This window comes from Hemitrygon akajei, chromosome 10 (assembly GCF_048418815.1).
Source record: "Hemitrygon akajei chromosome 10, sHemAka1.3, whole genome shotgun sequence".
NCBI classification, from domain to species: Eukaryota; Metazoa; Chordata; class Chondrichthyes; order Myliobatiformes; family Dasyatidae; genus Hemitrygon; species Hemitrygon akajei.
The window spans coordinates 1,829,883-1,842,063 of record NC_133133.1 but is presented as its reverse complement, the minus strand read 5'-3'; the positions used below and the strand labels follow the sequence as shown (position 1 = coordinate 1,842,063).

Genomic DNA, 12,181 nt, shown 5'->3' with positions numbered 1-12,181 from the left:
TAAAAAAAAGAAGCACGAGTTATTTTTACTCATATTATTGTTGAGCCCGTGCCACTGATTTGAATATCAACTTTACTGAGAGTTCAGGAAGCCGTTATTTTCCTCTTTGTAGACAGTGATGCAGTATTTTTAAAATGTCAGTCTATTTCTTTATTTTCATGAGTAAAGCTGGGGATAACTGGATGTGCTCCATCAGTGGTGACCGAAGCAGAGTACTGAGGCTACGCAGTTGGAATTTAAAGATCAAAAGATTGCCTTTGTCACGTGTACGTCAAAACATATATTGAAATCTGTTTTTTGTATCAATGGCCAACACAATCAGAGGATGTGTTGGGGGCAGCTTGCAAGTGACACCATCCTGCCGCCACCCACATAGCATGTCCACAGCTTACTCTAACCCACATGTCTTTGGATTGTGAAAGGAAACCAGAGCACCTGTAGGAAACCCATGGGACCATGGGAGAATGTTGAAACTCCTTACAGACAGCTGCAGGAACTGAACCCAGCTCACTATACAGTCCTGTCCTGGACCCACAAGTTCTTTTGTAGGTGGGACATGTATATTTGGTAGTGGTGGTAGTGATGGCAACCGTGGCTGCATTTCTCCTGGCTCTCTTCTGCTGTCTTCTGGTTGTTCTTTCCATCTCCAGAATATGAACCCCATCCCTACACAGCTGTCGCGAAGTGTTACGGTCAGCAACAACATCCTCCAGGTGCTCAGGTCTGATCTTGCAGTTCCTTAAAGCATTCTTCATCTGATCCTTATAGCGCTTCTTTGGCCCTCCAGCTGGGCGTTGACCATGATGTAGCTGGCCATATAACACTCTGCGGGGTAGCCGACATGGGGGCATCCTTATCACGTGCCCCAGCCACTGCAACTGACGCTGGGTGATCATGGCCTCAATACTTCCGCAGTTGGTCTTTACAAGTATTTCAGTGTGAGGCACCCGCTCACGCCAAGTAATTCCCAGGATGAGCTGAAGGCAGCTTATGTGGAAGCGCTCTAAGGACTTGATGTGACGGCTGTAGGTTACCCAAACTTCACAGCCATAAAAGAGGGTGGTGACACAGACCGCATGGTATACAGTGACCTTTGTGGAGGGACGAAGGCTCCTGTTCTGAAAGACTCTACACCAATGCGGCTCTGGATGTCGTTGTCAATGCTGCTATCCTCAGAGAGAATACTCAGAGAGAGACACTGGCACTCCATTGGCAAACCACTTCTCTCTTGGTGGTATTGACAGTCAGCCCCATCCTGCTGTACGCTCTCACCGCCACAGCAAGGACAGTCTGAAGATCCTCTGGAGTATGGGCCACAAGAGCACAGTCGTCTGCATACTGCAGCTCCAGGACCCGCTCTCTATGGAGTTTGGTGGTTGTGTGGAGCCTCCTGATGTTTAAGAGGTTGCCATCTAATCTGACGTCCACTGCCACACCGCTGCTATCCTCAATCTCGTTGTGGAGAAGCTTGGTAACACACAAAAGGAAGATGTTAAAGAGCACTGGCGCTAGCACACACACCCCTGCCTCACCCCTGTGTGTACAAGGAAGGGCTTGGACTCTTGTCCTCCTATGGTCACCCGAGCAGTCATCCCATCGTGGAACTGGTGGAGGATGTTAATAAATTTATTGGGACAGCCAAACCTGAGGAGAATATCCCATAAGAGCTCTCTTCGTACAGTGTAGAATGCTTTGGAGAGGTCGACAAAGGCCATAAACAGGTCTTGATGTTGCTCCGGGCACTTTTCCTGAAGTTGCCAGGCTGTGAAGATCATGTCGATATTGCTCCTTTTCTTCCTAAATCCACGCTGCGATTCAGGCAGCATTGGCTCGGTGATGTTGCTGATGAGCCTCTGAAGCATCACCTTAGCCAGGATCTTTCCAGCAACAGAAAGGAGTGATATGCCCCTACTATTGCCGCAGGTGGCCATGTCACCCTTGTTCTTATGAATGCTAACCACTACACTACCGTATTGCCATTATGAAACTTCAAAATACAAAGGGTAATCACTTTGATGAAATTGTTCCAGAGCTCCCCCAGTGGTCAGTGGAAATTAGATGAATATGAAGGGAGATAACAGATAGAAGGAGGTGATGGGAGGAAATCTGTTAAATGGTTCCAGGAAAGTTTTCTCTTAACAGTACGTAGATGGCTTTGCTAGAAAGGGGATAGTAATAACATAAGAAGTAGGAGTGGGAGTAGGCCATCTGGCCCGTCAAGTCCGCTCTGCCATTCAGTAAGATCATGGTTGATTAGATTAGATTAGATTCAACTTTATTGTTATTGTGCCAAGTACAGAAACAAAGCCAATGAAATGCAATTAGTATCTAACCAGAAGTGCAAAAGAATAGTGTTATATAAAAAAAACTGCAAATAAAAAGTAAGTGCTACAGCATACAAATATAAAAGTACTAACACAGTATCTGATCTGACCATAGACTCATCTCCACCTGCCAGCCATTTCCGCATAACCCTTAATTCCTCTAGTATGCAAAAATCTATACAAACTTGCCTTAAATATATTTACTGAGGTAGCCTCCACTGCTTCATTGGGTAGAGAATTTCACAGATTCACCACTCTCTGGGAAAAGCTGAGAAAATAGGTGGAATGATTAGTGACTTAGCAAAGTTGATGGCGTGGTCTGCAGTGCAGAAAGCTGTCTTAAGATTACAACAGGATCTAGCTGAACAGGGGAAGTGGGCCAAGAAATGACAGACAGAATTTAACTCAGACAAGTGCAAGGTATTGCATTTTGGAAGACAACCTAGAGCAGGACTTGCAGAGTTAAAGGCAGGTCCTGAGGATGTACAGTAGAACAAAGAAACTAAAGGTTCTTTGAGTTAATTTACAATGTTGATATATTTATTTCTGTTTTATAGGAATCTCATCCTGATTATCCCGATATTTTAAAAGCAATGGCATCATTCAAAAGTCTGGTGGTAAGTCAGCATTTGATCTTAGCTGTTAGTTGACAATGCACAAAAATTATTCTTTTTAGAGAATAATTGTACCTGCACTGGATTGTTACTAGTGCCACGTGCTAGTGAGGCTAGAAATAGGAAGATAATGCAGCTAAATACGTGGCTAAGGAGTTGGTGCAGGAGGGAGGGCTTCATGTGTCTGGACAATTGGGCCTTGTTCCAGGGAAGGTGGGACCTGTTCCGATGGGACGGGTTGCACCTGAACTGGAGGGGGATTAATATTGTTGCGGGAAGGTTTGCTAGTGTTGTTCTGCGGGGTTTAAACTAGATTTGCAGAGGAAGGGGAACTAGAGTGTTAGAGCAGATAGTGAGATGGAGGAGGATAAAGGTCATGCGAGAACTGCAAGTATAGTGCATGGAGTAAAGCCAGATCTAACATATAAAGAGGCTTTGAGGAAAGAGAAGCAGAATAAAGGGTGCAAAGGTAGTAAGGTAGAAGGCCTAAAGTGCATGTACTTCAATGCAAGAAGCATCAGGAACAAAGGTGATGAATTGAGAGCTTGGATATATACATGGGATTATGATGTAGTGATCATTACAGAGACTTGGCTGGCACCAGGGCAGGAATGGATTCTCAATATTCCTAGATTTTAGTGTTTTAAAAGGGATAGAGAGGGGGGAAAGGGTGGAAAGGGGAGGAGAGGTGGCATTACTGGTCAGGGAGATTATTACAGCTACAGAAAGGGTGGGTAATGTAGCAAGATCCTCTTTTGAGTTATTATAGGTGGAAGTCAGGAACAGGAAGGGAGCAGTTACTCTACTGGGGGTATTCTATAGGCCCCCTGGTAGCAGCAAAGATACCGAGGAGCAGATTGGGAGGCAGATTTTGGAAAGGTGCAAAAATAACAGGGTTGTTATCATAGGTGATTTTAACTTACCTAATATTGATTGGCACCTGATTAGTTCCAATGGTTTAGATGGGGCAGAGTTTGTTAAGTGTGTCCAGGAGAGATTCCTGTCACAGTATGTTGACAGTCCAACTAGGGGGAATGCCATACTAGATCTAGTATTAGGTAATGATCTGGGGCATCTGAGCATCTGGGGGACAGTGACCACCACTCCCTGGTATTTAGCATTATCATGGAAAAGGATAGAATCAGAGAGGACAGGAACATTTTTAATTGGGGAAGGGCAAATTATGAGGCTATAAGGCTAGAACTTACGGGTGTGAACTGAGATGATATTTTTGCAGGGAAATGTACTATGGACATGTGGTCAATGTTTAGGGATCTCTTGCAGGATGTTAGGGATAAATTTGTCCCGGTGAGGAAGATAAAGAATGGTAGGGTGAAGGAACCATGGGTGACAAGTGATGTGAAAAATCCAGTCAGGTGGAAGAAGGCAGCATACGTGAGGTTTAGGAAGCAAGGATCAGATGGGGCTATTGAGGAATGTAGGGTAGCAAGAAAGGAACTTAAGAAGGGGCTGAGGAGAGCAAGAAGGGGACATGAAAAGGCCTTACGAGTAGGGTAAACGAAAACCCCAAGGCATTCTTCAATTATGTGAAGAACAAAAGTATGACAGGAGTGAAGGTAGGACCAATTAGAGATAAAGGTGGGAAGATGTGCCTGGAGGCTGTGGAAGTGAGCGAGGTCCTCAATGAATACTTCTCTTCGGTATTCACCAATGAGAGGGAACTTGATGGCGGTGAGGACAATATGAGTGAGGTTGATGTTCTGGAGCATGTTGATATTAAGGGAGAGGAGGTGCTGGAGTTGTTAAAATACATTAGGATGGATAAGTCCCCGAGGCCTGACGGGATATTCCCCAGGCTGCTCCATGAGGCGAGGGAAGAGATTGTTGAGCCTCTGGCTAGGTTCTTTTATGTCCTCATTGTCCATGGGAATGGTACCGGAGCATTGGAGGGAAGCGAATATTGACCCTTGTTCAAAAAAGGTAGTAGGGATAGTCCAGGTAAATATAGACCAGTGATCCTTACGTCTGTGGTGGGAAAGCTGTTAGAAAAGATTCTTAGAGATAGAATCTATGGACATTTAGAGAATCATGGTCTGATTAGGGACCATGGCTTTGGGAAGGGTACTTCGTGTCCATCAAGCCTGATAGAGTTCTTTAAGGTGGTGACCAGGCATATAGATGAGGGTAGTGCATTGGTTGTGATCTACATGGATTTTAGTAAGGCATTTGTTAATGTTCCACACGGTAGGCTTTTTCAGAAAGTCAGAAGGCATAGGATCCAAGGAAGTTTGGCCAGGTGGATTCAGAAAGCAGAAGGTCGTGGTGGAGGGAGTACATTCGGATTGGAGGGTTGTGACTAGTGGTGTCCCACAAGGATCAGTTCTGGAACCCCTACTTTTTGTGATTTTTATTAACGACCTGGATGTGGGGGTAGAAGGGTGGGTTGGCAAGTTTGCAGATGACACAAAGGTTGATGGTGTTGTGGATAGTGCAGAGGATTGTCAATGATTGCAGACAGACATTGATAGGATGCAGGAGTGGGCTGAGAAGTGGCAGATGGAGTTCAACCCGGAGAAGCATGAAGTGGTACATTTTGGAAGGACAAACTCCAAGGTGTATACAAAGTAAATGGCAGGATACTTGGTAGTGTGGAGGAGCAGAGGGATCTGGGGGTACATGTCCACAGATCCCTGAAAGTTGCCTCACATGTACATAGAGTAGGTAAGAAAGCTTATGGTGCGTTAGCTTTCATAAGTCGAGGGATAGAGTTTAAGAGTCGCGAGGTAATGATGCAGCTCTATAAAACTCTGGTTAGGCCACACTTGGAGAACTGTGTCCAGTTCTGGTCGCCTCAGTATAGGAAGGATGTGGAAGCATTGAAAAAGGTACAGAAGAGATTTACCAGGATGCTGCCTGGTTTACAGAGTATGGATTATGATCAGAGATTAAGGGAGCTAGGGCTTTACTCTTTGGAGAGAAGGAGGATGAGAGGAGACATGATAGAGGTGTACAAGATATTAAGAGGAATAGACAGAGTGGACAGCCGGCGCCTCTTCCCCAGGGCACCACTGTTCAATACAAGAGGACATGGTTTTAAGGTAAGGGGAGAGAAGTTCAAGGGGGATATTAGAGGAAGGTTTTTTACTCAGATAGTAGTTTGTGTGTGGAATGCACTGCCTGAGTCAGTGGTGGAGGCAGATACATTAGTGAAGTTTAAGAGACTACTAGACAGGTATATAGAGGAATTTAAGGTGGGGGGATATATGGGAGGCAGGGTTTAAAGGTCGGCAAAACATTGTGGGCCGAAGGGCCTGTACTGTGCTGTTCTATTCTATGTTCTATATTTAGAGAAGTAAGGAGCATAATCACTAAATAATTCCCATGGTATTTCTGCTTATTAACTGCACTGGTTTTTACACAGAGTAGGACAAACTCAGAATTGGAAGCATTGGTAGCCAGTTGAAGGGAAGATGATTATTTCTACTCTCCCCAGCACTGCTGGAGCTTCTCTGGACATATGTCATCTCTTTGAGGGAACACTACACTCAGGGACTGGCAGTACTGTGGGAGGGTCAATAGACAATAGGTGCAGAAGTAGACCATTCGGCCCTTCGAGCCTGTACCGCCATTTTGAGATCATGGCTGATCAATTACTATCAATACCCGGTTCCTGCCTTGTCCCCATATCTCTTGATTCCCCTATCCATAAGATACCTATCTAGCTCCTTCTTGAAAGCATCCAGAGAATTGGCCTCCACTACCTTCCGAGGCAGTGCATTCCAGCCCCCCACAACTCTCTGGGAGAAGTAGTTTTTCCTTAACTTTGTCCTAAATGACCTACCCCTTATTCTCAAACCATGCCCTCTGGTACTGGACTCTCCCAGCATCTGGAACATATTTCCTGCCTCTATCTTGTCCAATCCCTTAATAATCTTATATGTTGCAATTAGATCTCCTCTCAATCTCCTTAATTCCAGCGTGTACAAGCCCAGTCTCTCTAACCTCTCTGCGTAAGACAGCCCAGACATCCCAGGAATTAACCTTGTGAATCTACGCTGCACTTCCTCTACAGCCAGGATGTCCTTCCCTAACCCTGGAGACCAAAACTGTACACAATACTCCAGGTGTGGTCTCACCAGGGCTCTGTACAAATCCAAGAGGATTTCCTTGCTCTTGTACTCAATTCTCTTTGTAATAAAGGCCAACATTCCATTAGCCTTCTTCACTGCCTGCTGCACTTGCTCATTCACCTTCAGTGAGTGATGAACAAGGACTCCGAGATCTCTTTGTATTTCTCCCTTACCCAACTCTACACCGTTCAGATAATAATCTGCCTTCCTGTTCTTACTCCCAAAGTGGATAACCTCACACTTAGTCACATTAAACGCCATCTGCCAAGTATCTTCCAAGTCACCCTGAATTCTCCTAACATCCTCATCACATGTCACACTGCCACCCAGCTTAGTATCATCAGCAAATTTGCTGATGTTATTTTCTATGCCTTCATCCAAATCGTTAACGTAAATGGTAAACAGCTGTGGTCCCAATACCGAGCCCTGTGGCACCCCACTAGTCACCACCTGCCATTCCGAGAAACACCCATTCACCGCTACCCTTTGCTTTCTATCTGCCAACCAGTTTTCTATCCATGTCAATGCCTTCCCCCCGATGCTATGAGCTTTGATTTTACCCACCAATCTTCTATGTGGGACCTTATCAAATGCCTTCTGAAAATCGAGGTACACTACATCCACTGGATCTCCCCCGTCTAACTTCCTGGTTACATCCTCGAAAAACTCCCAACAGATTAGTCAAGCATGATTTACCCTTGGTAAATCCATGCTGGCTCGGCCCAATCCTATCACTGCTATCTAGATATGCCACTATTTCATCCTTAATAATGGACTCTAGCATCTTTCCGACCACCGATGTCAGGCTGACAGGTCGATAGTTCTCTGTTTTCTCCCTCCCTCCTTTCTTAAAAAGTGGGATAACATTAGCCATTCCCCAATCCTCAGGAACTGATCCTGAATCTAAGGAACATTGGAAAATGATTACCAATGCATCCGCAATTTCCAGGGCCACCTCCTTTAGTACCCTAGGGTGCAGACCATCTGGACCTGAGGATTTGTCAGCCTTCAGTCCCATCAGTCTTCTCATCACCGTTTCCTTCCGAATGTCAATCTGTTTCATTTCCTCTGTTACCCTATGTCCTTGGCTCATCCATACATCTGGGAGATTGCTTGTGTCTTCCTTAGTGGAAACAGATCTAAAGTACTCATTAAATTCTTCTGCCATTTCTCTGTTTCCCATAACAATTTCACCCAATTCATTCTTCAAGGGCCCAACATTGTTCTTAACTATCTTCTTTCTCTTCACATACCTAAAAAAGCTTTTGCTATCTTCCTTTATATTCCTGGCTAGCTTGCGTTCGTACCTCATTTTTTCTCCCCCGTATTGTCTTTTTAGTTAAGTTCTGTTGTTCCTTAAACACTTCCGAATCATCTGTCCTCCCACTCACCTTAGCTCAGTCATATTTCCTTTTTTTTAATACTATGCAATCTCTGACTTCCTTTGTCAACCACTGTGGCCCCATTCCCCCCTTTGAATCCTTCCTTCTCTGGGGGATGAACTGATTTTGCACCTTGTGCATTATTCCCAAGAATACCTGCCATTGCTGTTCCACTGTCTTTTCTGCTAGGATATCCGTCCAGTCAACTTTGGCCAGCTCCTCCCTCATGGCTCTATAGTTTCCCCTGTTCATCTGCAACACTGACACCTCCAATCTGCCCTTATCCTTCTCAAATTGCAGATAAAAACTTATCATATTATGATCACTACCTCCTAATAGCTCCTTTACTGCAAGATTGCTTATCAAATCCTGTTCATTACATAACACTAGATCCAGAATAGTCTTGTCCCTGGTCGGCTCTCGTACAAGCTGTTCCAAGAATGCATCCCGTAGGCACTCTACAAACTCCCTATCCTGTGGTCCAGCACCAACCTGATTCTCCCAGTTCACCTGCATGTTGAAATCCCCCATAACTACTGCGACATTACCTTTGCCACATGCCAATGTTAACTCCCTATTCAACTTGCACCCAATATCCATGCTACTGTTTGGTGGCCTGTAGACAACACCCATTTGGGTCCTTTTGCCCTTTCTGTTCCTCAGTTCTATCCACACAGACTCTACTTCTCCTGACCCTATGTTCCCCCTTGCAAAGGACTGAATCTCATTCCTCACCAACAGGGCCACCTCACCCCCTCTGCCCACATTTCTGTCCCTACGATAGCACGTATACCCTTGTACATTCATTTCTCAGGTCTGATCTCCCTGCAGACATGTCTCCGTAATCCCAACAACATCATAGTTACCCATTCGCACCTGGGCTTCGTCATCCGCCTTATTTCTGACATTTCGTGCATTCAGATATGGAATTTTTAGCCCATTTCTCCTCTCTCTGTTTGAGTTGCTGCCTATTGTGCTTAACCCAGCTCCCCGAACTCCCATCGGGCTATACGCCCCTAGAATTTTTTTGTCCTTCCTAAATTTACTTATTCTTTCAACACATTTAACTCCATGTTCCGTCAGACCATCCCTCTGTACATGAGTCCTCCTTATCACTTGTTCCGCCCCACCTTCCTCTACTACACACTTAATATTCCGGAACCGTGTAGTCCCCACCTGTCCTTTATTCTTCCTCTCGCTATCCTCTCTCACATTCTGGATCCCCGCCCCCTGCAAATTTAGTTTAAACCCCCCCAAGAAGCACTAGCAAACTTCCCTGCAAGAATGTTAGTACCGCTCCAGTTCAGGTGTAAACCGTCCCTTCGGAACAGATCCCACCTTCCCTGGAACAAAGCCCAATTATCTACAAACCTGAAGCCCTCCCTCATAATAGAAGAGGAGGTATTGTGGGAGGGCCAGTATTGAGGGAGGGGCGGTACTGTGGGAGAGTTACACCATGGGAGGGCCAGTTCTGAGGGAGGGTCACATTGCCAGTGGGCCAGTACTGAGGGAGGATCACTCCGTGAGAAGCCAGTACTGAGCGAGAGTCACACTGTGAGAGGGTCAGTATTGAGGGAGGGTCACATTGTCAGAGGGCCAGTATTGAGGGAGGATCACACAGTGAGAAGCCAGTCCTGAGCGAGAGTCACACTGTGAGAGGGTCAGTATTGAGGGAGGGTCACATTGCCAGTGGGCCAGTACTGAGGGAGGATCACACGGTGAGAAGCCAGTCCTGAGCGAGAGTCACACTGTGAGAGGGTCAGTATTGAGGGAGGGTCACATTGTCAGAGGGTCAGTATTGAGGGAGGGTCACATTGTCAGAGGGCCAGTATTGAGGGAGGATCACACGGTGAGAGGGCCAGTACTGATGGAGAGTCACACTGGGAGAGGGCGAAGACTGAGGGGTGGTCGCACTGTGATGGCAGTATTGAGGGACGGTCACACTGTGAGGGTCAGTACTGAAGGAGAGTCACACCGTGAGAAGGCCAGTACTGAGGGAGGGTCACATTGTCAGAGGGCCAGTATTGAGGGAGGATCACACGGTGAGAGGGCCAGTACTGATGGAGAGTCACACTGGGAGAGGGCGAAGACTGAGGGGTGGTCGCACTGTGATGGCAGTATTGAGGGACGGTCACACTGTGAGGGTCAGTACTGAAGGAGAGTCACTCTGTGAGACGGCTAGTACTGAGGGAGGGTCACGCCATTGGAGGGCCAATACTGAATGAGGGTCACAATGTGGAAGGGCCAGTACTGAGGGAGGGTCACAATGTGGGAGGGCCAGTACTGAGGGAGAGTCACACCGTGAGAGGGCCAGTACAGAGGGAGGATCACACCAGGAGGGCCAGTACTGAACGAGAGTCACACTGTGGGAGGGCCAGTACTGAGGGAGGGTTGCACTGTGGGAGGGCCAGTACTGAGGGAGGGTCACACCGTGAGAGGGCCAGTACAAAGGGAGGATCACACCATGCAAGGGCCAATACTGAATGAGGGTCACAATGTGGGAGGGCCAGTACTGAGGGAGGGTTGCACTGTGGGAGGGCCAGTACTGAGGGAGGGTCACACCGTGAGAGGGCCAGTACAAAGGGAGGATCACACCATGCAAGGGCCAATACTGAATGAGGGTCACAATGTGGGAGGGCCAGTACTGTGGGAGGGCCAGTACTGAGGGAGAGTCACATCATGAGAGGGACAGTGCTGAGGGACGATCAGACCATGAGAGGGCCAGTACAGAGGGAGGGTCACATTGTGAGGGGGTGATACTGAGAAAGGGTCACACCAGTTCTGAGGGATGATCATACTCTGGGAGGTGGCAATATTGAGAGAGTGTGACAGCATGGGAGATGTAGTACTGAGGAGGGAGAGCCAGGCTGTTGGGAGGGTTGGTACAGTGGGAGTGACAGTACTGAGGAAGATTCACAGTGTGAGTGGGTCAGAACTTGAGGGATGATATCACCGTGAGAGGGCCAGTACTGAGGGAGGGTCACACCATGAGAGGGCTAGTACAAAGGGAGGGTTGGTACAGTGGGGAAGGGTCACACTGTGGGAGGGGTGATGCTGAGGGAGAGCCAGACTGTTGTGTGGGTTGGTACAGTGGGAGGGACAGTACTGAGGGAGTGTCACACTGTGAGAAAACCATTACTGAGGGAGGTTCACATTGTGAGAGGGGTGGTACTGAGAGACGGTCACACTGTGGGATGACTGAGTTCTGAGGGATAATCATACTGTGGGAGGTGGCAGTATTGAGGGAGGGTCACACCATGGGAGGGGTGATACTGGGGGAGGGCCAGACTGTTAGGAGGTTGGTACAATGGGAGTGATAGTACTGAGGGAGCATTTCACTGTGGGAGGCAGTGGTACTGAGATAGCGTTACACTGTAGGAGGGACATTTATGAGGTTGGGTCACATGAGGTGGCAGTACTGAGGTAGGGTCACACTGTAGAAGGGGGGCGGTACTGAGGGACCGTCACACTGTGGGAGAGAAGTGCTGAGGGAGGGACGGTAATGAGAAAGGGTCACACTGTGGGGGGGGGGTTGAGACGAGATGGGAGAAAAGAAATCTGGGTTGGGTGTGCACTTTGTGCTGGCTGCTTTACTGGTGGAGTGAAAACTATCAACAGCCTTGGGAACTTAGCAATATGTGTGAAGTTCTTTTCCATTACATTGCTTGGCTGCTTTGTTCCTCAGAGCACTTCAGAGCAGGGAATTATCTGTGTGGTTTACTCAGGATGGGGCAGGTGTTGTACATCTCTGCCGAAGGCCTAGTGTTTAG

At 47.1% G+C, this 12,181-nt stretch overlaps 1 protein-coding gene across 7 annotated transcripts in view; it reads left to right on the top strand.

The window, feature by feature from the left end:
* The window catches only part of arhgef6 (Rac/Cdc42 guanine nucleotide exchange factor (GEF) 6), a 236,446-nt gene that overhangs the window by 181,601 nt on the left and 42,664 nt on the right, over positions 1-12,181 (top strand). For all 7 annotated transcript variants that reach the window (XM_073057741.1, XM_073057740.1, XM_073057744.1 and 4 more), the window contains one exon: positions 2,882-2,941. In XM_073057741.1, the coding sequence (XP_072913842.1) occupies positions 2,882-2,941 (60 nt within the window). The remainder of the gene's footprint in view (positions 1-2,881; positions 2,942-12,181) is intronic.